This window comes from Trachurus japonicus, chromosome 3 (genome assembly GCF_045865225.1).
Source record: "Trachurus japonicus isolate A0001 chromosome 3, Traja_1.0".
NCBI classification, from domain to species: domain Eukaryota; kingdom Metazoa; phylum Chordata; class Actinopteri; order Carangiformes; family Carangidae; genus Trachurus; species Trachurus japonicus.
In genome coordinates, this window is record NC_140909.1 from 22781542 (window position 1) to 22809020 (window position 27479).

At 40.0% G+C, this 27479-nt stretch overlaps 2 protein-coding genes across 3 annotated transcripts in view; both read right to left on the reverse strand.

The window, feature by feature from the left end:
* mctp2b (multiple C2 domains, transmembrane 2b) overlaps positions 1-18767 on the reverse strand; it is a 33563-nt gene extending 14796 nt beyond the window's left edge. The window contains exons 1-9 of one of the 2 annotated variants that reach the window (XM_085767177.1): positions 18642-18767; positions 12856-13432; positions 8812-8865; positions 7232-7349; positions 4521-4663; positions 3879-3955; positions 2605-2716; positions 2409-2441; positions 181-351 (exon numbers count right to left, since the gene is read on the reverse strand). In XM_085767177.1, the coding sequence (XP_085623303.1) occupies positions 181-351; positions 2409-2441; positions 2605-2716; positions 3879-3955; positions 4521-4663; positions 7232-7349; positions 8812-8865; positions 12856-13383 (1236 nt within the window). In that variant the 5' untranslated portion in view covers positions 13384-13432; positions 18642-18767. The remainder of the gene's footprint in view (positions 1-180; positions 352-2408; positions 2442-2604; positions 2717-3878; positions 3956-4520; positions 4664-7231; positions 7350-8811; positions 8866-12855; positions 13433-18641) is intronic. The other variant, XM_085767185.1, reaches the window with a different exon arrangement.
* A 2924-nt stretch (positions 18768-21691) lies between these two features.
* LOC146989984 (myocyte-specific enhancer factor 2A-like) overlaps positions 21692-27479 on the reverse strand; it is a 41573-nt gene continuing 35785 nt past the window's right edge. Inside the window, exons 8-10 of the mRNA XM_085767196.1 lie at positions 24056-24182; positions 23811-23913; positions 21692-22874 (exon numbers count right to left, since the gene is read on the reverse strand). Coding sequence (XP_085623322.1) covers positions 22547-22874; positions 23811-23913; positions 24056-24182 — 558 coding nt within the window. The 3' untranslated portion in view covers positions 21692-22546. The remainder of the gene's footprint in view (positions 22875-23810; positions 23914-24055; positions 24183-27479) is intronic.

A 27479-nucleotide genomic window follows, 5' to 3' on the forward strand; every position in this document is an offset into this window, starting at 1 on the left:
ATTCAAGTAGTGATGAGTTCAGAACCAGGGGAGAAGGAGGACGGAGAAAAGGGAGGGGAGTGTGAGACAAAGAAAATGGTAGAAACAAGGAAACGTTGAGAGGGCTTAGGAATAACAAGGACAATTCAAGAGGAAGGGGAGGAGGGCTGGAGGAGACGAAAAGCATTATTCCTCCAGTACCTTGCTTTTGTATCTCTGCTCGCCCAGTCTGAAGCGAACAAAGAGCTGACCACCCTGAGTGTCCAGCGGCAGCTCCCGACCCTCAACCAGAGTCACTGACACAACAGAAGTCCACAGCTGACTCTTCCTCAGTGTTTCTGACAGACGGAAGCTCTGAGGGGACGATCCTGCCTGCACAATACGAGTGGAAAGGGATTCAAAAAAGCAGACATAATGAATCTAATTCACTTTCACATTCTGCCTGGTTATGTTGTTTCTATTTAACACTGCACACATGCATGAGGCAGGGACAGAAGGGAACCAAACAAAAACACAACCACCTACGCTATTATAAGTCTTAAATTAGATGGTTTCTTCCTCAAGATCTGGACTCTGGACATCACAATCAGCACCCTTCCAAGATGGCCACTTATCAATGCAAAGCCGAATGAGACGGCATTATCTCTTTTCTCCGGTGGAAAATTAACTGATCCTTCATTTCACTGAGAGATTAGTTAAAGCTAGCAGTGTAGAGCAGCATCTCATCTCTCTCTCTTTCTCATTTACACCATATAGTAGGGACTCAAGCCATATACTGAGATAATTAGCTGAGCCTAAATGAAGACACAGTGCTGTAGGGAGATAAATTTAACCCAGATTTAATTAACACAGATCAAGCTGACACTGCTGTCTTGTCTGTCTCTGTTCTGCCTTATGCATAAGCAGAAAATCATGTTACCATAAAAATGCAGCTCTAAACTGGACAGAGTACAGTAAGTATCTGTTGTAACAGAGGAAACATGCATGCAGTGAACACTTTATTAGGTACACCTGTTTAGCAATGCAAATACAGAATCACAAGGCTGCAGCAGAATCTGTAAATGGACAAGGGCGATGTGCTGGACTGCTGCATGACAGAGAATGATGTGATGAGCAAAAAAGCAAGCAGCTGCTCTGTGGGACATACTGTCTCATCAAGTCGGAGCACAATCATCACAATCATCTACACTAAAGGGCCTTCAATATTCTCTCTCTCTCTCTCATATAGATTTTTGTTATTGTCAAAATCCCACAAGCAACAATACATTAGTCCATCACTGAATCCTTACTAGTGTCCCCACCCTGTCTGTGTTTGTCTCTCCATCCCAAGTCTTAAATCTTTAAAAATAATTCACAAATATATTTTTAAAAGCAACACTATGGAACCTTTGTGCATAAATAATATATTCTTCTCCATCTTATAAATAAATACTTGAACTCATCCACAATAAATACTTGAACTCATCCACAATAAATACTTGAACTCATCACTTACTATATTCAATACATTTAATATAAAAGGTGGCTTGGTGATGACAAACTTGAGACAGTAAGTTCATTTGGCTCATATTGGAAAGTATGTTTGCTGACTTTGTGTGTTCATGCTTCTCTTACATTACGTTTTTGCTTTCACTGCCATCCCACTTTAATTATACATACACACAGTATCTAGGGTGGAGGGTGTAGGAGAGACAGTGATCATGTGTTTGTAGATTTTGAAAAATAATGTAGCCAGAGGCACTGTGGAGACTGATACACCAATCATTTGATGCACAGCTAAATGGATGAATAAACTGTTGTTTTTTTGTCTTTTCATAGGATTTGATCACAATAACAAACATATCGATATGACTCAACAGGAAGTTCACAAGTACATAAACAGCTGAGTTCTGCAATGGTTGTGTAAAAGAGAGACTCCAAACACCAAACACAATGAGATGTGTAAACTTGCTGTCCAGCAATAGGCACGTAAAATGTTGTTGAGTCCTAATGTTTAATGTTCAAGAATCTATTAGGGCATTTACATTCATCAGAGTCAATTTGCCACAGATGAAACAATGGTGTCTTTGTTTTTAAAAATGTGGTGATTTGCTGCCCTCTTGTGCAAAGACACAGGCTACTGCCAAAATAAACAGAAAACAGCAACAGGGATTGTCTGAATAAAATGTTACTCAGGCATAAGACATCAGATCAGCTGCTGTGCACGTTGTGGGATTATCTAATCAGTCTGAGCTGTATCAGAATCCAAACACTGAGCACGATAGTGGAAGTGGACACTCTGTGTTAGTCTTTCGACTATACTGTATACACTGTAGTGTTTGTTTTTTACTCTTGATGCAGTGAAGTCTCTCGTTAACATTTAGCACAAAGCTGACCATAGTAAATGTTACTTAATGTCTGTCCAATGTTTTCCCTCCATGGTTTCTTACCCTAATACTTCGTTTTCGTTTTTGGGCCCACCACTGCCGACAGGAGCATGCATGTTAGGTGCAAAACAAAAACACTTTGGTTAGTAAGACATACACAGGAACCTAAAAGGAAAGACAAGCATGCAATGAACATAATGCATATGAACCCTTGCTGCTGCAAGCAAACATGCAGTTAATATATGGAAGCTTGCCATACTTGGCCTTTTTTGCTGTCACCCCTGAGTGACAGACTCATGTCCACCAACACAATGCCCATGTCCTCCTCCAGGCTGTTTGGGTCATCCAAGGGCAAAGACAGCTCATTGACTCTGGAGGAAAAACACAACACAATTTGAGCTTCAGTTCAATTCAAATAGATCTATACATTAGACATGGGGGTGGAAAAGAGAGAGTGCTATGCAGCTGAACTGGTGCACAAGTGGGTTATCTGGTTGATGTGGGTTGTGGAGGCATGCAAGTAATTTTGAAAAACAAGCACCAAGTTACCAATTTATTATGGAGGTGCACCTCTACAGTTTAATGCAATACAACAGCAGTACATTTCCAGTTTTGTTGACAGCAACAGAGAGGTGGCTGTAGTCAGTCATGTTCTTGTTTTGTGTCCAGGTTTATTGCAGAGTTGAAACAACATTTACGTGTCAGTGTCAACACAATCCACAAAATAAGTAAAACATGGATTGTAAATCTAAATATGGTATGTTGCAACATCAAGTACCACAATAAGCACTTTCTACATAGTGTACGCTAAAAGTAGACAAAACACTCATCAGCAGTAAAGACAACTGATATTTTAGTTCACAACAGATAAAGATAAGATAAAATGAACCTGAGTGCCAAAGCAGAAAAACACATTTCCACTAAATTAATCCATTGCTGTTTTTTCCTAATTCTTAATTTTTGTGTGTGGATTTTACATCTTTAGGTTCAAGTAACAATTCTAACCTTCACTTTAAATATCGACCGTCTGTAGAAAGGTGTCAGCAGGTACAGTACACAATGTGGGTGTTTTAAGGGGTAACGAACCAAAGGAGCTGGGAGGCCCTGGTTGGGTACATGTTGATTAAACTGTGAAATTCAACTTCACAGTTCATAGTTGAGGGAGAAACATTCCTTCTAGTGATTCTTTTCACCTTTCACCTTGACTGCTGATACTCCAGTTATTATTGTAGTTTGTAGCTGGTTATGGTTAATTACTATATCATTACACGCATAAATATGAGTCAGTGCATGAACAAGAAACTGCAGTAAATTTAGACAGGATTATTTGAACAGCAGCATTACCCCATTACCTTTAATACATATAATGGCCACAAAACAAAACATTTAATAGGTCCTACAAAAACTTATGTTATGAGAAAAAATTTTTTTTTTTCCAATATCTACTTTTAAACTCTGAAATATAGGCTTATAAGCTCATACACTTTCAGTGCACAGTTCATGTTAAGCCATCATGCTCACTGAGCTACTCACTTGTCAATGTTCAGATCACTGAGGTTGACAACAGCAGAGCCCATAAAGTCATCTGTCGTCAGGTCACGGTCGTATACCTGTGTCATGTCAAAAAACAAGAGAGCAACATGGAGACAATTACTGTAACAGTGAGTGGCTGAAAGGACAACCACTGTCTGTGCGGTTTATTACTGTCAGTGAAGGCAGAGCCCGACCAGGCGTCAATTTTTACAACTCTACAACACAGACCACCATTGTAAATGAAATCCTGCACAGCTGAAACATGCACTAACACATGTTTGAAGGTTGGGCATGTGTAAGTACAGCTGACCAGAGGTGAAGTACTGTAGTGGAAAATCTTTTGGGAGGAGAAGAGCTGAATAAAACATTTAGTTCATGTGTAGACACTAAACAAATTCTGCTGTGTGTTTAAAACACCAGCTTCCAGTTACAGTAGGCTCGTTCTTGTTTGGCAATTTAAACTTCCATTGTTCCAGCTCAGGTGCAAACACAGAAAGTCCCCTGAGCACTGTGAAACGTCTGATAAATTCCAATCAACAAATTCAACATGTCTTACTACGCTGACACTACATTAACAGGCTCATTTATTATCAAATAAATAATACATTTCTCTAACAGAATAATGACTTGTGATGACAATACCTTGATGTACAGTTTCTGATTCAGATCCTTCACAGGCAGAGAGAAGGTCTCGTTCCATGTGGGATTCAGGTTTTTATAAACCACTTTGCTTTTGTAGAATGTTTTGCCGTCCAATTTGAATTTCACATATGGGTCACTGGTACCTGAAAAATGATACATAAACATGAAACGGTGCATTTTAGATTATTTAACCGATACTTGTTAGCACCGGCACCTCACTAGGACACATGGATGCTGATGGAGAGAGTTGCAGTGACTGGGGATTAAACATGAACAAACAGAACACACTGCAGCTGTTGATTTAGCCTGGAAACGAGGCCAAAGGATTTTATACAATGCACTGACTGATCAGACCTAAATTAAAAGTTAAAATCAACCACGTTTTGTTTTACAAAAAGATTTCTCCTTAATTAAAGTTGGCTACTGGTTTGATTCAGGTCACTCGTCATCATGACTGATTATTATCAACACAAATGAAATCATCTAATTTCTAAACTGGGTTACTAAAAAGTCTTGAACTCTTGTTTCTTAACTTTAACAGTTTCCAGTAAAAGGGAGGACCAGTAAACTTTAAGAAGTGTCATCGCGGAGGATGTGGGGTTTTTTTCCCCTCCCGACCGAGCTGACCACAACTTCCTGAATCGTTAGCCAATCAGGTTTCGACAAGTTTTTTTTTTTTTTTTGTGAGGTTGCATGTGTTCAAGATATTATGAATCTCATTTTCAAAAAAGATGACAGATATTGAGAATGCCTATTTTTCCTTCATTATTATTACTACATATGTATCTAGCTTTGTGCGTTGTGTTTACACACCTCATATCTGATGCTGCTGTGATTAATCATTTTAACCTCAGATGTCAAACGTTTAGCTCATCTTTCAACCAGACGAGGGCAGCAGCTGTCACTGCTGCGTCAGTGACCTGTAAGATTGTGCCTGGCTCTGGGCATCTTGATGTTACAATAAAGGCATTGCATTATAAATCCTTACACAACAAAGCATCAGCAGCTGCCAGTACAGTATATGCTGTGCCGGTACAGTGAACATAACCTGATCAAACAGAAGGACAAAAGGTCGTTCATGCAGCGCTTCTAAAAAGCCCATATAGTTTAACAATAATGCAGTGAAACCGAATCTTCCAGCCTCTTCGTGCTCCCTCTAAGCTCTCTGTTATGGTTAACCAGAGCCTGGTTGTGTAAATATAAACCCATACAGGAGGAGAAACTGTAATTGGAATACAAGCCAAGAGTGAAAGGCCTGGCACACTATGCTGGGTGGGGCTCAAACAGGTTGCAATATGCTTTGTGGAATCCTGCCCTGGCTGTTATAAGAGCGTCACAGCCAACCTGACACACAGCTGTCTTTAGTGTCCCTGTAGTCAATAACACAAAGAGTATTTAAACAGACATTCCTGGCTGTCATTAACAAGTCAAGGCTAGACACACAAACTGAGGCTAATGCAAGCAGAAAACACACACACACACACACACACACTAGCAGGCAGCAGGACACAGTGTGCAAGCTTTGCTCTGGGTTCCAAATAAAACTTTCTTGTGTTACAGAAACTGTTCTAAGAAATTAATTTAAGGATGAAAAAAAGAAATTACGACAAAAGTAACTGCCTAATAGGGTCGGCACTTGCTCATTGGGACGACCACACAGATGATGTGTGTGATGCACAACTGTTCTAAGAAATGAATTTAAGGATGAAAAAAAGAAATTACGACAAAAGTAACTGCCTAATAGGGTCGGCACTTGCTCATTGGGACGACCACACAGATGACGTATGTGATGCACAATGAGGCGAGTATCGAACTGTCAAACCACATGTCAGAAGTAACAGGAATAAGAGAATGAGAATCAAGCCAATGTGAGAAAGACGTGTCACAGTCTATTGACAAACCTTTGGAGGTTTCATAAGCTCTGGCAGTAGTTTTGAAAACTTGATTCGGCATTTGTTCCCAGCATAGTATAGACTCTACTGTATATTGTACCTGCTGGGAACAAGTGCCATGTGTGAAGTTTTTAAAACTACTTTCAGAACTTCTGAAACCTCCAAAGGTTTGTCAGGAAGTTTTAAAAGATTTTTACCAGTCCCTGAGAGGAGAAGGTAAAGTAAGGTATTAACACATGGTATTTGTTCCTTGTTATAACCCAGTTTCCTTGTTCCGACAATTAAGAAATAATTTACCTAATGGAGGCTGAAGATCCCCCACAATTATTTCTTAATAGTCAGAACAAGGAAACTGGGTTATAACAAGGAACAAATACCATGTGCACCTTACTTTACCTTCTCCTCTTTGGGAATGGTAAAAATCTTTTTAAACTTCCTGACAAACCTTTGGAGGTTTCATAAGCTCTGAAAGTAGTTTTAAAAACTTCACACATGGCACTTGTTCCCAGCAGGTACAGTATAGAGTCTAGATGTTGCTTGCACAGCTTCGCCTCAGTGTTTTCCAGGTCTTAAAAACATCTACCTGCATGAAGTGGCCAACATCTGTGTTCAATTGCTTATGGTGGCACAAAGTTCTGCTGTATATTGTAACATTATTTACCCTGCATACAATTATCCGTGTCCCTTTTTTGACTTTGTCTTGTAATATCATGTGTCACGTCAGCATGATGAAACTGATATAATAGTGCTACTATAAACAGGCAGCCTCAGTGACAGTGTTGTTGTTACTACAGCTGTAGTAACAGGTGAGACTCTCACCACAGCGGTCCCTGATGACCAGGTTGCGTCCTTCCTTCAGGTTGATGTTGAGCAGGAAAGACCTGGAATGATCCCTGATGCTCCCCTGCGGGCTCAGAGTCTCGTTGCCCATCTCGCTCTGGTTACAGACAACAAAACACATTGTTATCATTTACTTTACCACTAACAACAGAAGCAAAGCAACAGTACATCTGATCACATTTGACCTTCTGATCATGTCTACAGCTTTGTCTGTGTAACAACACAAAATAGCTTATACACAGTAAGTGACCATAGTGTGTTGTTAAATACAATTTTTGATTTATGATATATTAGAATTTAAAATAATTCATCATTAAAGAGACCTAGAGGAGTTTGCTTTTGGTTATAAAAGAGTCTCATATTAATGTGGATGAATCTACATTACCCACACTTGTTAATGGATCCATTTTCGATAAATATATCATTTTAATATTATTATTTAGTGGTCGACTCGCCCTGCATTTATAGTTTTGGTTTCCCAGACGCCGATCACCGTTTTTGGTCAGAACTGTGACGGTATTTGATCGCCTTCGAACCTCCGACTTTCATTCTTGATTGATGAAAACATTCTTGGCAAATGTTTTCGCTTTCGTCCATCTTGCGCCACCACGGCTCATGGGAAATGTAGTGTGGAAACACTTTGCTTTGCAAAACTCCTCGTAGTCCCTTTAAGTGATACAATATTTTCCTTTGTCTTTCTTTATGTATTATATAATATTCTGTTAATCATTAGTCCCAAAAGTCTTGAATGATGTCCTTTATGGTTTAAGCATGCAGGGACTCATTTGTGTTTGTGCTAGTTTATTTCTCTTTTTACAATAGCAATAATGATGCTAAATTAGTTGTGCTCTCCACTACAATCCCATTCTATAAATGTCAGCTGTTTTGGGGTTTATCACAGTTTTGACATGCAGCTGTCTCACTAATTCATTTCAACACCACATGTTATTTCTAACATGTTGCATTATATCTATGGCACTTAATGTGTATTTTTTTGTTACAACTTTACTGTTGTGACACCATTAAAAGCACTCAGCCATGGGCAGTTCCTGCAGTTGTATGCTGAGTTTCCTGCCCATGTACTGTAGTGGATTATCTAATCACTATTAAGCCTCTCCACCAAATCGAGCATCTTTCAGTGAATAAAACCCGGTTGCCTAGAATCGCCCGGCTCTGACTGACTACAAAAGCCAGGGTGGCACACACTGAATACTCAGGCACACACAGCAGCCTACAACTGTCCAATCGAACACAGCAAGATAATCTGGCATTAAACTTTGGCATGAGTGTGTGTCAACCCAAGCACAGTCCTGCTGTTTGCATGATGCATACTGTAGTAAAAACACTTTCACAGTCCCTTGACACACACAGTCTACTGCAGAGTCATTTTAACCATGGACATGCAGCTCAGGAGAAACACCTATACTACACTGTCCTACAGTCACCTTTTCAGTATGATGCCATCTTTGAGATGAATCGACAGTAGAAACCATAAATAATACTAAAATTGTATAAATTCAGTATCAGAAATCACTGTAGAACTGGATAACAACACTTACATTATGGGTGTCCTCGTCCTTTAACACATGACCATTGAAATCCTGACTTTCATACTGTGGAGACAAAGGTAAAAACATGTCAAATATCTATGATGTGATATGAGAGAAGGATGTGAAGTCCCATATGGTGAAAGAAGAAGTTTCAGTCTGCTGGCCAGCTGAAGGTTCAAGACCGGATCTCTCTGGGGCATTACTGCCACAGGGACAAATCCTCTGAGCATTTATTAAAAATTCCTGTATCCTGGGGACTGAACAGATTTAAACCAAAGAACATACCGAAGTAATGAAAAGAGGTAATTTGCTTTTCCTCTGCCCTAATGTTCAGTTCAGATGAACAACGAATCTTACACTTTACTTTCAAGCTATGAGGAACTGAGCATTATAAGGCAAATTGTTTAGCTTGTTTATAGACCATTATTTTCAAAAAATAAAATTTCCATCATAGTTGTGTCAGCAAGATCCATCACAGTTTATAGTACTTATTTATAAAGAGCTGCCACAGGATCAATGCCAGAGGCAGTTTTGTGAATACAGGTGTTTACTGTACGTCACGGTCAGTGTCACACAAAAAATCACCAACAAATTTGGAAAATTATTCAGACCCAGTATTTATGCTAGTACAAAATAAACAATCTTTTTATGAATGTACATCTAGACCAACACTATCCTTTTATTTAAAAGGGAAAGCAGGAGGAGATTTTGTCAAGGCTCAAATCTGAGGAGGGCAACTAAAAACATGTCACAGAAAGAAACTGAAGGTTCCTGTCGGCACAGTGGCCTCCATAAATCAACCAGAACCCAGCCTGCGGCTGGTCGCCCACCCACACCGAGCGAACACACCAGAGGAGCCTTGGTGAGAGACATGACCAAGAACCTAATGGTCACTGCGGCTGAGCTCCCGAAGGACAACCATGAGCGCAGCACTCCACTGATCTGGGCTTTATGGCAGGAGTGGACTCCTCCTAAATGAAAGGTTACAAAAATGCCTCAAAGGATTCTCAGACTGTGAGCAACAAGATGTTCTGTTCTGATAAAACTGAGATTGAAACGTTTTTGTGAGCTAGACACACAAGCTTGTTTAGATATCCATGAAAGGCTATTTTGTGAAAAAGCTGGTCACGGCTGTGATTTCATGTCAACAGTTGACCTCAGTCTGTGCCCCTCTGTTACTATGTTAGCTTGTGTGGTATGTGTGATAAGCATCGGTGTTAACTCAACTGAGCACTAGTTCATAGTTTGTGGGATGTACTAATTAGGTTCAGATTATTTTTTATTTTCTTACATCCGTCTTGGCACCGCACAGTGGCGGCTTTATTTGTATACTCAACAGTAGTAGTGGGTGGTGGCTTAGATGGGTGCGCTCTTTTTGACACGTTAGATTAGTGCAGCCTGGCAGTGTGTTGCATTTGTTTTAGTCAGTGACTCAGTGAGGATTTGTTGGGTTAGACTGGAGGTAGATTTTGTTTTGTTTGTCTTGTTATGTGGCGTCACCCACAGCCCTTTGCAAACAACTTCAATTTTTAACATTTTTATTTTAATCATTCTTGCATACTTGTAATGGATTATTTTTTCTACATTGCACTACAATTGCTTCTACTTTTACTGAAAGCCTCCAAAACCTTTGTTTTGGGAACGTCAGTATTGTAGGAATGAAGACAAGAATGTTGATTTTCTTGTTGTCATCTGTGTTTTTGAAATTCAGACACAGACTGCTTCAAGGGCCAGATGTGGTTTAAAATCATTTTCAAGGCCTTGGGTTAAGAGCATGGCCATATTTACCTGCTCTGTGGCCTCAGGGCAAAAATGAAAGGCTATGTGCCTATCTTAGTATTTGTTGCCACTGAAATATTATTGCCAGCGCTGCCAGATTAAACAGGATGCCAGATTGACCTGAATATGTAAATGATAACCTTTGGCAAAAAGACAGTGCCTGCTGTGAGGTTGCCAGGGTGAATTTCAGATGGTGCCCTTGTTTTTCTGGCCTCAAGAATCCCCATCCCATTTGAACGAGATGCTGCCACAATGTTAAGATTTGTGCAGAACTTGTGCACCAACACATTCATGTTCACATTAACTAGGGTAAAAGGCCAATACTGCAAGCTCCAAATGCTAGTTCCCTGATCGATATTTCCCTGAAACTCAACCCGTTGAGCAGATGTTGAACTGTTCCCCTGAATGAGTGATTGGTCCATTCAATGTTAACTGTTTTAAAAGGGGTTTTTAGATTTTCAGTGTGTTCTGTTTCAGTGTGAGGACATCAGGGATATGAGTCATTAAATCACATTTATGCATAACCAGTGTGACTGGCTGCATTTAACCTGTCTGACTGCATTCTAGCCACACAACCTCCAAATCCACTGTATAGACAAAACAATCCAAAAATACAATTTATTCTTACATTTATGACTGTGAATAAATAATTCATTTCCAAAGTCAGACAAATTCTGCACAGATCGTAACAGTGAAGACACATGACAACTCATCTTCAGCAGGTTTCATTTAAAGCAAAAAAAAAAAAAAAATTGCTCTGGCTGCAAAACAATGTAGGTGAAGATAACTCAGAACAAATGTCCTTTGTTCATAGCGTCATCTACTGAACAAGGCATTTACTGCATTATAAGCTTTGACAAGTGTCATACAGTTAGACTGGGCCCCAGACAAGATTGTGTGGCATTTATCATAACAACTACAGCTACTGCATGGTACTGGGTCACCTCAACTCAACTGTTAGTTGCCTTTTTTTGATTTGCATATGACAGACTGCCATAAAACCTGGGACTTAGTGTTTTTTGGTTTCTTTACCTCCACCTTGATTCCAAGCAAGTGAGCTGAGGCTAGGGTGACATGAAAACACCGCAGACTAGTGACATTGCATCATCACTGTCTGAGACAGCAAAAACCTGCCATTGTAAATCAGCCAATATGAAAGATGATAGATATGAAGAAGTGAAATTCAATGCATGACCTTCAGTATTTTCTAATGAACTAATCATCAGCATGTTAAGCGTTTAGGGAACACTGGTGAGTAGGATGATCTATCAACAGGTAACCACGGAAATTAACCTGGATTTCATTCTTCACCTGTACAGTAAACTGCATTACAGTAGTCCTACGTACATACTGCATGCTCATTGGTCACATGCTGCACCACTCACCCACAGAGTATGTGAGATGAGTAGAAATATTTAGCATCAAAACATCTCTTACTACTTTAGAAATAAAAAAGCTGAAACTGAAAATGCAAATCACTAATTTAATCATTTTTGTTTTCGGAGATCATGGATCAATAAACAAATCCTTGAAACCTGAAAAAGTAGCTTGATATAATTTGATATAAATGAGTAGATTGCAAATTATGTTATACCTCATGACAGACAAGGTTATGGTCCAGTGATACATCACTAATCAAATATTTGCTCTAAATATTGTTGAACAGGATCTCTTGGTGTACTGTGCCACTGCTGCTAAAATAAAAAAACATTACAGTGCCAGGAGAGGGATTAATATTTAAAGAAAAAACGAGAATTTCAGAGATTTTAAGTAAAGTTAAAATATTCCCATTCATCCACATTTAACCCGACCTTGATATATTTAGAAATGCTCTAAAAAATAATCGAACATGTAACTAGTATTTTCAGACTGTGCCAGGTTTTCACTCGTGTGCAAATCCACATCCTTGTCACGATGACTCTCGTCCCGTGGCACTATGAAAACACTGAGCTTCAAACTGTATCCAGCTCCTCCAAGTTAAACTTCACATGTCCTATGCAAACACACCTGACACTTCACACCCACCAATGTACAGCATACCTGCCACATCGTCACAAGTACTTTATCTTCTTACCTGTGCCTCACAGGGAAGGAAAACAATGCACGTCTCTACAAGCTTTCTCTATTGCCATACTTGCTGTTAACGCTTCTACAAATGTGCCACTAGTACCCATGAAATAGAAATATTCATTGCCTGAAGACCATTGTTTATATAGTAATTTGTCAGTTTTCTATATTGATTTTGATGTAACTTTTCAGGTGAAGTGTCTGTACCTGTGAGCTGGACTGTGAGCCCTCCACAGGGGGAGAATCGGGGCTGTAGACAGTCATCATCTCCGGCAGGCCCAGCTCCTCCGCCTCCATGCCCCTGGCAGGTCTGTAGTTTGTCTCCAGAGCGCTCCTCTCCACGTCACAGAGACTGCTGAACGACTCCTGGGAGGAAGCCCAGTCTGTGGCGTCTGTAGGCACGCTCATTCTGTGTTCACTCCTCCCAGCTCCTCCATCGACCACTCCCAAATTCAGGCCACTCCCACCTCCTTCCCTGCCTCTAGACGACTTGACATGCGGCGTGGACGGGTTGCTGTAGCTGGGAGTGTTGTGCTGTTGGAGCGGCCTACTGGCGGAGATACGGGCGTACTCCTGCCTCATGTCTCTCATGTCGGGAACGGAGGAGCTCATCCGATTGTCCATCATGTGTTCAAAGTGGGAGACGGGCTTGCTCAGGCTCGTCTTGCCCCGCCGCAGGTGTGGCAGCATCTTTTGGCGGAGATGGTGCAGCACACCCGTCTTCTTGGAGTCCATGATGGGAGGGAGGTTCAGTCTGTGTCTAATATCTGGACATCACTGGGAGCTACAGTACAGAACAGGAGCAGGGTTATATACTATACAAAAACAAGAAAACAACAAAAACTCTGCTGAAAATAGAATAAAAATTTTGATTTTGACTAGTGCTGACCTACAACTATTTCAGGACGATTGAATTATGTCTGTTAAATGTAATGCTGCAGCTAGGTAGCTTGGCTCAGCATACTGTAGAGCTTCTCTTTAAGGGAAATGCATTTAACAGCACCTCTGTGCCAGTAAGTACTAAACAAACACAAGATAACATGTTAATAAGAGCGTGTTGCTCGGCAGATTGCATATCCTGTGTCTACCCAGCTATGACATGTGACATGAGGGTGGTTTTAATCTTCTGATAGGACTCTTGTCAAGAAAAAAAGCTCCTTAAATCATTCTGAGACATACACTCATCGACCAGTGTTATCACAATCAGTTTAGCTAACATTCAATATCAGTGAACTACAGAAAATGTATATCACAGTACAAGAGGCAGATGCTTAAAAAGAGTAGGATAAAACCATAGACTGTAAAAAGAAGGATAAAACATCCCAGCTGACATTGGAGGAGGGTGGTGTACACCCTGGACCAGTCGCCCGTCTATCACAGGGTCGACTTATAGAGACATACAATGTACACGCACTCACATGTTTTGCAGCAGACAACAATGATATTGTTGCCACTACAATCATTGCATGTCTTATAATGCAGGGCACTATGAAAGGGAAGGTGTGCGATCAGGTGACATTGGTGAATGCTCTTTTTCAAATGGGAAATTTGCAAATGTTTTGTTTTGTTTTATTCATTTTATGGCACCTTATTTTTTTCATTTTGGAAACAAGTGCACAGTCAAGCTGTTGATGTTTATTATTTGTTTTGCATTGATATTAAAATATCACCTGTTCAAATACCAACACCCACTCCTTTTTGTGAGTTACCTCCTGGTGCAACTCCTACCGGACCTAGAGCGATGAGAGTATCCCTTAAAGTTAGGACTAAAGGTGCTACACAAACAATATGAACTACAAAATCATTAGTCCACTTGCATGTTTTTTGGGGGCTTTCACCTACACCCAGTGGCCTTTGGGGAGAGTGGTCAAAGAAGACCATGATATGAGGAATTTACAGATAGTAGTAGATCCAAAGTGGTACAATATGGTGAAGCTTGTTTATTCCTAATGTCATCATCAGCACAGCATACAGTAGCATGACTTGAGGTCTAATCTCATTTTAGCTGTCACAGTTTTCTTAATGACTTACTCTGGAAGCCTTTGTGAATGTGTGTAGAGTAATTGGCTGAGTCATCTACTGTATCATTTGTTCTCAGTTCACTAATTACAAAGTCACTCTCAGCAAAAGCGAAACAACTCAAGCAATTCTTCTAATGGTGCGAATTGGCTGACAAACCCGGTTGTGCATACCATATTGCCTCATTAATACCTCAAACTATCCTCTCTCTGTGCAATTATAAACTCACAAAACCTGAATCATGAAGCCCCTTCACGGCTGCACATTTCCTACTTCACTGCATTGACCTGCCCTGTTATCATGTGGTAAGGGGAAGTAGAGAACCAACAGATGAAGGGATGTGATAGGGTTTCAGTGTTTACAAAGCTGGCAAAGATAATGACAGATGTTGAGGAGTGAAACTCAACACTGGGTTTGAAAATAAGAGCACAAGCATCTAAAGCCGGACACCTAATCCCATACACCCATCAGTAACAAGTGGTATTTTAGTTTTATGACATGTCTTTTCATTCTATTATTATTGTATTAGTGTAGAGCTGAAGTGTAGCTTTTCCAGGAATTAGTTGACCTCCATTTATTTTTTACATTTATAGTTTGGTAAAACGGACAAACGAATGCCTCTCTATCTGTAGCCTAGATTCACAATTCTCTGGCCTGACCCAAATATAAGGATTAGATGGTGGATCACTGAAACAGTGAGAGAGTGAGAGTGAGAGTGAGAGAGAGAGTGATGCCACTAATAGGCCACACAGTGGACTGACAGCAGAGTTGTTATTAAACTGACAAGTGACTAATGTAAATGTAATTGTTGTATATTTGTATTATATTTAATAGTATACTTAATTTTTTATGACCGGCTATAATCTACAACAGACAGAGGTTAAAAATTATCAGAAATAATAATCAAAGCCACCATGTAGAAAAATAATAACATCATGACATGATTTTGTTGTTTTGTTTATGGGCCATGATATTTTTATATGGATCAAATGTGTAAAGTTGTCCCTATAAATGACCCTCATCACAGTGGACTGTTTCAGTGTACTTGTTAAGCTCATTGATTTGGTTTTAAATACGTCAACTTGACTGGATTCAGTCTCATTTATCAGCAGCAGATGACAGAAAATAAGCTCTAAAATCCAACTGTGTTCGATTGAGCACCAAACAGCAGTGGAACGGTTAAAAAGCCAGATATTCACCCTCAAAACACAGAATGAAAACTAACACTGCACTGTGTCTGTGGGGGTGTAAATGCTGAATTTGCTCATCAAATTTATAAGATGGTGAGTGTCTGAGTCATGTTTACAGCTTAGTGAAGGTTTAAGATCATAAACTTTCAGAAAACACAAAAAACAATCTACTATCCTCCATGAGTTTGTGCTGCCTTGTTGTAGAAAGGCCAGTCCTTGAAATGAAGCTGTGAAGGCTGTAGCACGCATGGTTCAAGGAGATGCTGATTATTCATCCTCACTGCAGACAACCTTGTCCAGAAACCATATGAACAACCTCACTTAGCGGCAACACATTTTGGTCATTTGTTTGACCTCTAACTCTAAAAAGCAACATTAAAGCAGAAGTAAGCGATCCGGTCGTTTTGGCTAATGCTGCGTTCCAGGCAGGCTTTTGAAACCGTAAATTACAGCTTCAAGTCACAACTTACGACTTTGTAGCGTTCCAGGCAACCCACTCGTGTTTTTCCGACCTGTTTTACCTGTGAAAGTCACTATAACGGCCACTCGTAACTTCCGACCCGTGAACTCGTACCAGATTGAACTGGTACGACTTCACAGGTCGGAAAAACACGAGTTACGGGCTGCCTTGAACGCACCATAACAGTCCTCGTCCCTACGTCACCGCATTCACGCACATCCCTTGGCTGCACACAGCCCTGCATGCCGTTCTCTCTCCTCATTGGATAAAAATTGTAGGATACGAGAAAAGTTTTCTCCTCGGCTCAGAGCAGAGCAGAGTGACTGACAGACCCGTGTTTCGGTCCAAACACTCTATGTAAGTGATTGCTGTCGGAAGATATAACTATTTAAGACTTATATTAACACAAAAATATCGCTTACTTCTGCTTTAAGTGACATGGTAAACAAAAAAAAACATGAGTTGGCTACTACATCATGATAATCAATTAGTGCACAGTAACTAGTAGTGCACAGGCCAAAGGTCACAGTGTAACACAAACAGAACTGATGGTATACATTCACCACTGTGCTCTAATCACTGCTGGGAACATGTGTATAGTTCATGTAAATAAATGTTTTTATAACTGGCCAGTGAATGTTCTGTCCATGCATGGTTTATTTATTTATTTAAACTTTGCATAAAATTTACAAAAGAAGAGCCTTTGCAACATAATGAGGCCACGTTGTGTTACAGGTAAGAATGGGATGGTCTGAAGTACACACCACATAGAGTTAACAAATAGGTTTTAGGTTATTTTTAAGTAACTTGAGCATAAACTCAATCTGAGCCTCTGTCATTGTTATAACAGGTGCTGCAGCAAGATGATACATGTAAGCCTACCATTTACTGTGAGAAAACCTTGCACTCCTGTACACACTGCGTTTCTAGTCTCACTCCCAAATGAGGTCACCGCCATTAAAAAAAACAATAACCAAAGAACAAAAACAAAAAAGACACAGATTTTACAAAATGCCTGCTAAGTACACAAGTAACAGATGATAGCGTTTTGAAATCATACTGGGTTAATCCGTTGTTAAACATGAAAGCACTCCTGCTGACTGGATCCTACAAAATGTACAGATGATGAGAGAGCAGTGACTTATTCTGCCCAAAACTGATCCATCATAATCAGACAGGTCCAGGTTTGAAAGTCTCTCAGCGTGGATTCTCAATCTGAAAGTAGATACCATGTCAATCTTCAGAAAATATACTTTTAATTCAAGATTTCTAATGTAGCCTATATATTTTGTTCTCATAAAAAAAGATTGTATGTTTTATTAGACAGCTAACCTATAATACTGTTGAGGGTTGCAATGAGTCTTTTATGTTTAGTTTCTTGTGTTCTGTGGGCTGGGTTGAGCAAGACTGAGGGCTGTCTTGTCAGAACAGGACACAGAGCTATTTCCTGAAACTATTTCACATTGCGGTCCCTCTTTGATATGCTGCAAGACACTGCTGCCAGGGGAACACGCACAGAAACATTCAAGCAATGACAAAAATACATAAACAATCTGCAGGAAGTTAGAGCTTCTGTTTGTTTGTTTTTCCAGTTTCATAGTGCCACTCCATCTTCTGTATGTAGTGTCAATATTAAACATGACCTCTAGCAAATACCTAAACGCTGTAATTTCTACGGGGAAATCCCTTTTCAGGCTGCAACAAATGGTCAAAGATTGCAACTTATCTCTTATCTAGATCCTACAGCAATGCAGCTGCACGGAGCTCCATTAGCTGTTAATGTGTGTATCATTTTGTCTAAGCACTACTGTATCAAAACTTGGATGGGTCAAACGGAGCTGCTGTTTGATTCGCCATGCACACACACTGACCACCACACAGCTGCATTAAACTACTCCACCGAGCAACCTCTGGTTTGTTTTGTTTGTTTTTTATCTAAATGTGCTTGTATTTGTTTGTTATCAATACAGAATTGACGACCGACTCTTTCCCAGCGTGACGACGTTTTAAATGAGTTAGTGAATTAGGCCAAGAGTGAAAAACTAAGTGTAAACCTGTCAGATTTGATCTCAGTGTCACTTTGAGCTCAGCCTCAGCAGAGGAGAAGCAACAACAAGTCTGATAACAAGTTCAGTGTTCAACCTGGACCACGTTGTGTCTGCTCACAGGTTCGCCATTAGGAAACCTACCAGGGCCAGCCAAGAGGAGGGTGACTCACCTGTCTGGCCCCACCTCGGACACCCCAACAGGTAACTTAACTTAGTAGCTTTCTGCTTCCCGACCAGAAGAAAAAGACGCAACAAATTAACTAGTAGTTGTTTTACCTTTTCTCCGCTGTTAGGAAGCTCCGACGAGTGTTTCTCGTTCACCTCACATTGTCGTTATGAAGAAGAACCGCACCACCTCAACATATCGACCGCGCTGTGCGGCTCTGAACCGGCTTCCTCCTCCTCTCTCCGTGGCATCCAGCGTCGAGCTGGAGACAACAGCGCCTCCTCCAGATTAAGATTTTCAAAATAAAAGCTTTTCCGCTTTTTTACGCACGTATAGGTCAGACATGCCATACTGTCCTAGGCTACGCTGTCGTTATCCGTCTCAGCCAGCACAGTCAGTCTCATAATTAGTTCATAATTATGCTCAACAACCTTTAGTATGATCTGATCTGTCCTTCCACTTCATTCCCACAATAACCCAAGCACAACCACTTCCTCTCCTATGATTTACCACCTCTGCACCTGGCACCTGCAGATTCAAGATGCCCTAGCCTACTTTGAAGGCTGCTATTATTAAAATGTAGTGATGCTTTTGACATTTTCTGGCGATGATCTTCTAAGCTGTTTTTTTTCTCACAATTTTCACATTTGTTTTGCATTGAAAAGATCTCAAGGCGTATGAGAATATTGTAACATTTAGAACAGGCTTGGAAAGGAAAAGGAATATAGCCTGAAAATTCACAACACAACTATTATGATGACAATTTAGTGTATATTTAATCCAGGTTAATACTTGCAACTTTAGCAAATATTTAAAATAACTGTTTAACCAATAGCCATCTTCAATTTGCCCTAAAAAATAATCCAGATAAATATTTTCCCACCCTGCCTCACTTTAATGTGGTGGGAACACTGTAGTTCAGCCTTTCTCAAATTAGATTTTTTTTTTAATGTGGACTAAAAATTCAGTGTTATCCCAGGTACAGTAGTGGCCTGTTTCTATCACAGACACAGTGCATAGTGCTCCACACCTTTTTCTTTTATAATGACTCAGTTGAGTGATCATGCAAATCTGTTCCCAATATTTCCACGTAAGTTTATTACTCCTAGCTACGGATGTGTTCATGATAAAGCCAAAGGGAGGGTCTCTTTATTTGATAGGTCTTTCTCCAGAACAGTCTTTCGTGGCTCACATAAAACTAATCTTGTTCTCAAACAGATGTTTGCTCTCATCATTGTCATTAACCTTGGTACATTTAATCCATTCACCCTCCATTTCTCTCCCACAGAGTAGTGAGTACGAGGTCTGGGTCTATGTGCTTTTCTATCTATCTGAACAAGTGTAATTCTGTTGCTCCTCTCTTTCCTAACAGGCACTGTTCATAAAAGTACAAGGTTTCAATTCATGGACATGTTCTTGATCACGAACTTCTCATTTGAAAAAAATAGGACCAATGTAATAATTAGTAAAATAATGCTCATATTAATGATTTTATCATGAGGTTTCTTTCTATTTCGCTGCTGTCAGTGAAAGTAATTGATATGCCTTTTTTCCTCCTACGCTCACACGTAAACTGCACACAGCCATCTTTCCAGATCAGCATTTACACAGCAGTTAATGTCAGTGCTCATGCCAACAACCAGGTGTTGCACACAACATCTTTCACAACAAACAACCCTCTGTACTGAACACTCAACTTCCCCCATCTCAGTAATACATTAGCTGCCTGGTGGATTATAGTAACTCAGTTCTTGTTCCAGTTCTCACCTGCCTACCTCACAGTCAGGTAGGGCATAGCCTACTGTACGCTCTTGTTATCTGTCTAAACCAGTACATCCTCATTAAACGGTTCCTGCTTGTGTGGTTCCAGTCCAGTACATAATGGTGCCCAACAACTTTTGGTATGTTCTGACATAAAACTGAAACTGCTGTTGAGCATTTTGTCCTTTCCTTGTTGTGCTCTTTCTTTCCCACAGCCCAAGCACTGCCACTTCCTTTACAGTTGTGATTTGCACTGTACAACCACATCCAATTATAGTCCCCTCTGCACCTGGCACCTGCAGAAACAAGACGCCCCTTAAGGCTGATTTTTAGTAACATGCCGTAATGCATTTGGAGTATTCTGATGATGATCTTCTCCATTGTTTCTGAACCAACAAACATGTTTCCAGCATCCTGTAAAACAGCATTTTTAATCAGGGGTACTTGGACCCCTAGTGGTACTTGGTGCAATTGCAAGGGGTGCTTAAAACAATAAAATATCATTTTATCTTGTGACCTTTACAGACATTTATCATTTTTCTAAAATAGTGACCATCATACTGGCCTAAACTGCAGAAGCTAAGCTAAGGCATCCCCTATGTTTTAATGGAAAATTGGTCATATTTTAATAAGACGCCACATTTGAATTTTATTTTGATTCACTCTCGTTTGTTTTTTTTTTTTTTTAATTAAGTGCATTACACCATTACAACAAACTTAACACTCGCTGTGTTGTTTTTAAATTATGAGCTCCCCCTCCCCCAAGCTTTCCAAGAGGGGTCCTCAGGGTTGCTTAAAAATATGTAGGGGTCCAGTGCCCAGAAAAGGTTGAGGACCACTGCTGTAAAAGCTACACCAGGTAGGCTATGTGTTACAAAACCACTCTGTCTCTCTTTCCATTCACACTCATGACTGATAGGCTTCCCCTCCACGCTATTGTTCAGTGGAACTACTGTGGTTGATCTTGCAGCTTCTGCACACTTCACCACGTGCTACCACATGCACATAAACCCACGTGTTTCATTTGTTCAGCTTTAACCATTTGCTACTCAGTCACACGCATGTTAAATCTTAATTGTGGTGCTGCATAATTAATAAGAATCTAAAGAGGAACGTCTATCTTTCAATACTGTCATTTATGAAACCTCTTGATTCAATTCACTGTGCTGTCATACTAATAGTGTGTCCATTTAGATATTCCAGTCCACCACCTTTATCAGTGCTTATTTACTGTAAGACTCCTGAGGTTATTCCTTGTCTTTTCACCACCATGGTCTTATTTTATCCTCCTTTAGTAAAACAAATGTCTTAGGAATCTAAATTTCTTGTACTCTGAACTAGAGTACATTTTTAACTATATTTTGGAGATGTACTGTAGTTTCAAGAGAGTGCAGCAAGGCAATTTTCACGAAACAGATTTATCCAACAAACAATTGATGAGAGAAGAAAGGACAATGCCTTGCAAATATGGCAATGATCCACAAAAATATACTTTCGTAGAATCTGGTGCAGGTGTTTTCACCCAGTCAGATACAACAGTCTGATTAACAATACAGTAAATAATTACACCAAAAAGTGATAAAGATACTACAGTATATACAAATCAATAAAGATAGTACATACAGAACAAGTGTTCATGGCTTTCAGTTTTAAATCTGAATGAAATTTTGTCTTATTCTGTGCACAATATAAAAACACTCACAAACAACATAAAAAAAACAGCATACTGCTTTGGCTGATATAAATAAATGTTTCTGTAAAGAGGAGTTTCGGGGATGATGGTGTGGAGGGAGTATTGCCTTCATGCTGGACTCAATGTTTCAAACCCTGAGAATATCAGAAATGAATTGGGTGACACCCAGTGGGAGACATACATACATGCAATCACGTCGATGTTTTACCAACCAGATCAAGACTAACAGACACGGCTCAACTCACCTTTTTCCATTCTTCTGTCTAGTACTGTGTCCCGCTGGATTAGAAAATGACAGACTGTACTGCAATTGGACCCACATTTTCAGTCTGTGATACTTAAAATTATATATATTTTAAAAGCACTAGATCTTATGTGTACGTTTTGGAAGTGCCACTTTTTGAAAAGCTGATGAGATGTTTAAAAAAAAAGAAAAGAAACAAAGAGATAACTTAATGAAAAATAACAGAACACATCTATAAAATCCATCCACATTTCATTTGCATAACAGTGTCCTTCCTGTGTTTGCCCTGGTGCTGTGGCGTCATGTGACTGCAGGCTCTATGTCACCCAGCTGTCCATTCGCATTCGTTTGACCGTCGGACTCTCTCTGCCCTCTGACCGACTCAGGGGGAGCGAGTGTAAGTCCAGCCGCTGCTGCTCCTCCCGGTCGCTGCTGCCGCCCTCATGGGAGCTGCAGGAAGAGCTGACGCTGTCTGCAGGAGACCTCCCCATCTCGATTCTGGTGGAAGAGGAGTGAGGATGAGGGAGGACGTGAGTCTGGGTCATGTACCCTGACTGGGTGAGGTGGTCACGGGGCGGGGAGATAGGCTCAGCTTTGATGTTGATGTTGTGGTTGGTGTTGATGGAGAGGTTGGAGCTCCCAGGTCTACAGACAGAGGGAAGAGAGGAAGAGGATTGTGTAAGACAGTGACTGTGGGCTGAAGACGCCACCTAGTGGAGAGTATCCAATAATACCGAAATGTACCTTGTGGTGGAATGTTAGTTAGAACATTTACTCATAAACTATATTTGAAGACACATTTTAGTTTTATTTTACTTGGATATTATATTATTTTTGGTACAAAATAAAGTTTGACCTCATAGAATATGAATTAAATATCCCGTTCTTTAATTATTTAAAAAATAGCTCCACCTCATACTACAACAACAATAAAATGTTTATTCGACATTAATGCATTAACTACATGATTTGATTTAATGTCCTTTAGAACAGTAAAAAGAGGGGTTGTTTTGCTTTCAGTGCATTTGCTTTTCAGACTCAAAGAACACTCTGCTAGTAATGCACTCATTTCATGTAACATTTACAGACACAATCTTCATACCTTGCATATAAAAAGCTGAACCCATGGTCAAGAAATAAGATGGGAATAACAGAGTACTGATTTTATAACTCCTCTCTTTTTGGTCTACTACGACATTATGTTTTTGCATTCACCATTATCATTAAACTTTTGTGTTGTGTCTCTTCAGCAAGGTTACATAGTCATGTCAAGTCAACCCATGTTACTTTTTATCATTTTATCATTTTATCATTTTATCATTTTATCATTTTAATTAATGTACAGGTCAGTGTAGATATTCAATTAGTGGTCAATCAGATATTAGTCCCTTGATATGTTCAGTTTGTTACTTAGCCTTTCTCTTCATTAAGTCGCCTCTCAGACAACAAATCAAACAAAAATCCCAGAGGCTTTTGCCTCCTTGTTTTGCAGATCAATGATTTTAACTTAGGGTAAATAAACCAAGTCAACAAACTGAAATTATGTCAGCCAACAGTGAGTCATCGTTGTTAGGTACTAACCCCAGAGGGCCCAGCTGGTGTTGCTGCCACGCTGCCATGGAGCCCAGAGAGGGGCCTGCAGGGGAGCTGAAGCCTGTCAGGTCTGCAGTGTTCAGGGAGTAATCTGACAAAGAGAGAGGGTGACACATAAAACAATGGCACATGAAGTTGGTATGATGGCAGATTCCTGCGTCTGTGATGAGTTGAAACAATTTCACTTTTACCAATAACAGCAATGCAATACAAGGGTATTAATGCTCAGGTACCGTTGTTGTAGGCAGAGCCCATGCTGGAGTAGACCAGACTTTGGTGAGGCAGACTGGGTGTGGTGATGGAGACCACTGGGGTGGACAGAGCCTGGCTGGACTGACTGCTGTTGAGTCTCTGGTTGCTCTGGTAAAAGAAAAGATAAACAGGATTATACAATATGATTATTCATTTAACTTCTCTGTCCTTAAATACTGCATTCCCTCTGTGTATTGCTTCTCTGTGTTTGGACTGTCCACAAACATACAGTACAGTACAGTGCATTTACCCAAAGCTGCTCTTAGACTGTGATACCCCAGTTCAACCACATGATGTCAGTATAAATTCACTTTCCCAGCTTCCTGTTCAAGCGACATCCTTTTTCCTTTCAAGGAAGAAAATCTAACTTGAAATTCTCTTGTTCTAATTTCCCAGGATGCCTGCAGCTTTCAGAGAGCGACCCTGAATTTGCTGAGGTTCGGCATCTCAGTTTTCTTGAGAGAGCTTGAGAAATTTTGTGACTTTAGTTAAATTCCTAAAACCTAAAATTCCTTTAGAGAACAAATACCTGTTTATATACATTAGCACCAGTTTGTAAGACAGTTCTTAACATCAAAATGTCTTTGTCCAAAGTATGTGATTCAGGTTTGTGCCATTTTGAAATTTTAGGCATCCCATTACAGACTCATAGTTAGGCCTCCTGCTAGAATGCTTTAGCAATTAATCATCTCACCATTTAAATCTTAATCAGTCTCCACCTCAAATGAAGCTAGAAACCAGGGCAGTTTGCTACTCTTTCTGGTGCTTCTTTGACTGGACGTACAGTTAGTGTAAGTTTTGTGTAGCTGCTCTCTGGGCTGTTGGCGTTCCAGCCTGATAATGTCAGTAATGACATCACTCAGAATGAGATCATTCACTGCTCAACCCACACATGCATGCACACAAATGTTGGGTTAATCAACTTGTACATGTCTCAAACTAGCATATTATCAAAGTTAAACCTGTGTGATTCCCTGGAGCATTGCACCATGTTCCCTTGTGTAAGTGTGGTAACCTTGTTACCTTGCTCTAGAGTATTCAAGCCCAAACTAACTGGCAACAATGCAGCCTTGAAAGTAGGTGGAGCTGCTCAGTCTGTTATAGATATGACTAAATGATATTGATTACCACAAAAAAAAACGTAATCCAAAAGAATGAACCCTGCCCATTTTTGCAAAACATATACAATGTGCTCTGCGTATTTTTCACACTCGCATGCTGAAGTTGTCATTCAGGAGGAAGTGAAGGGCAGTTTCAAAATGAGCACATCAAGTAGTGGCTGTCTGACCACAACTCAGCATCTTTTACTGCCGTGAATGAAAAGCAGAACAAATATACGTTGTGAACATAGCAGGTCCCATCCTCCTCTGCAAGTTTCGACATGATTCAGACTGAAGCAGCATTTTTTCATTCTCATGCAAGCGATCACCTATAACAGAATCCTGAGAAATGATGACCTGTGACAAAAATGTTCCTGAACCTGGACTAATTTGTCCAGAATTGAAAGGCTGTTGAGCTATAGTTTCTCCATCTTAAATTTAGTCAAGTATCTTAGTGACAATATAGACAATACCAATAATACTGTAGTAACACATGAAAAGCTTTCAATAAAAATCCAAAGCCACAAATCCCCTTTTTTTAAATCACAGAAACCTCTTAAATCTTTTATATCTGGGTAAACATTTTCTATTCAAGCACTTTATGTACCAAAAGGTCAAACTTTTACACCAATCTTGTGACAAACTCCTCTCCTCTTCTTTCACTGATGGGTCACTGCTAAATGTAAAAATCCCCTTGATTCCACAGCCAGAAAAGTAACAGAGCCGCCTGGTCACCATAAAAAAGAAAAAAAAAGTCTCTGTTTCCATTGTTTGCTAATCGTTACATCATGTTTGAGCACAGTGTGGGAGGGAAGGGCAACAGTAAGGGAGTTAAGGGCAAATCAATAACTTCAGTAAGCCAGCACAGCTGCTGAATGTACAATCTGAAGAAACAGGATCAAGGAGATCTGAAGACTCCGTCTACACTTTTCAGAGGCAGAGAGAGTCAGTTCACCAAAACGTGAACTTGAATGCAGCTAATCACCACAACTTCTGATACTGTGTACTCACTTTTGAGGGTGTATTTTACCACAATTTGAGATGCAAGCAGAAAATAACAGCATCATTTCTGCATTTCTGTTCCATTGGCATTGTGTCTAAATCTGACTTAGGCTTTCACAGAGAATGTGCTTTGCTTCCAACAAAGTGGATGAGCTGGCAGGCTACTTGAAATATCATCAGTCTTGTGTTTGCAGCATGTTATCTTCCAAAACTTTTTTTTTAAGGAAATGACAGGCTATTTCTGTAACACTGATGCATCACTCTACTCTATCATGTTCTTCATGATAGAGGCAAAAATCACTCGGGGTGTTTGTGTGGAAATACTTAAAGCACTCTTGTGATCTTGTCTCTATTAAAAAGTCCTCTATTTTCCTTGGCATTTTTGTTTAGTAGGTTTTATACTGTATGTCTTCACTTTTGTTTTATTGTTTTATTGCATGTTTTTACTGTGCATTACCTGTATCCCAAGCTTTATTGTTTTACTTATGTGTTATTGTACACTTTGGACAACTTGGGTTGCATTTTTAAATGTGCTATATACATTATTATGTATTGTATTGTATAGTATTATTATTGGGCACGTTGTTGTTTTAGTCTCATAATCCACCCAATTTACATGCCACGGCCAGTGTTATGATAGACTCTAATTTTTAGAGACTGTCAGGCCCAATGTCAGTCACATCAATCATGATGTTGATTTATATGATTAAAAATGCTGTTTCATGTTGAATTTGTGCCTATAAGGCACAAGAGACATAGAACAAAATGCCTTTTTAGTAGGGATAGAATCATAGATGGACAAAAGAAATTATACATTTCATGTGTTTTGATAAAAAACTGTGAATGTTATTTTATAACACGCAAAAAATGGCTTAGCTATAAAGAGGAGCTGTCTGCAGGCCTAAACCTTAAGCACTGAATGAGCTGTTTGTGAGTTTGTTGTCACCACATAGCATTCACAGCTATTAGTTTATGGTAACAGTTTTGCCAAGAGCACCACCCAACACTGATTTTGCAAGATAACAAATTAAGCGTATAGCGTTAGTTCTGGCAGGCCATGACGTCAAGCTCTAATCAGCACAGCGTAACTGTCTTCACCTGTGCAGGTCAGCTGATGGCTCAGCTGACTCCCCTATTGGGGAACTGCATTCAGGGCGCGCTGTTTAAACTGCTGTAGCCCGACGTCACCTCCCTTGCTGCTGCTGCTTCCTCTGCCGGCTTTTTTGCAAGACGGGCTCCCGCATGAGGGAAGGATCGCTGGTTGTGTTCGTGCTCGCCCTGCTGCTCCCGATGTCGTCGCCCC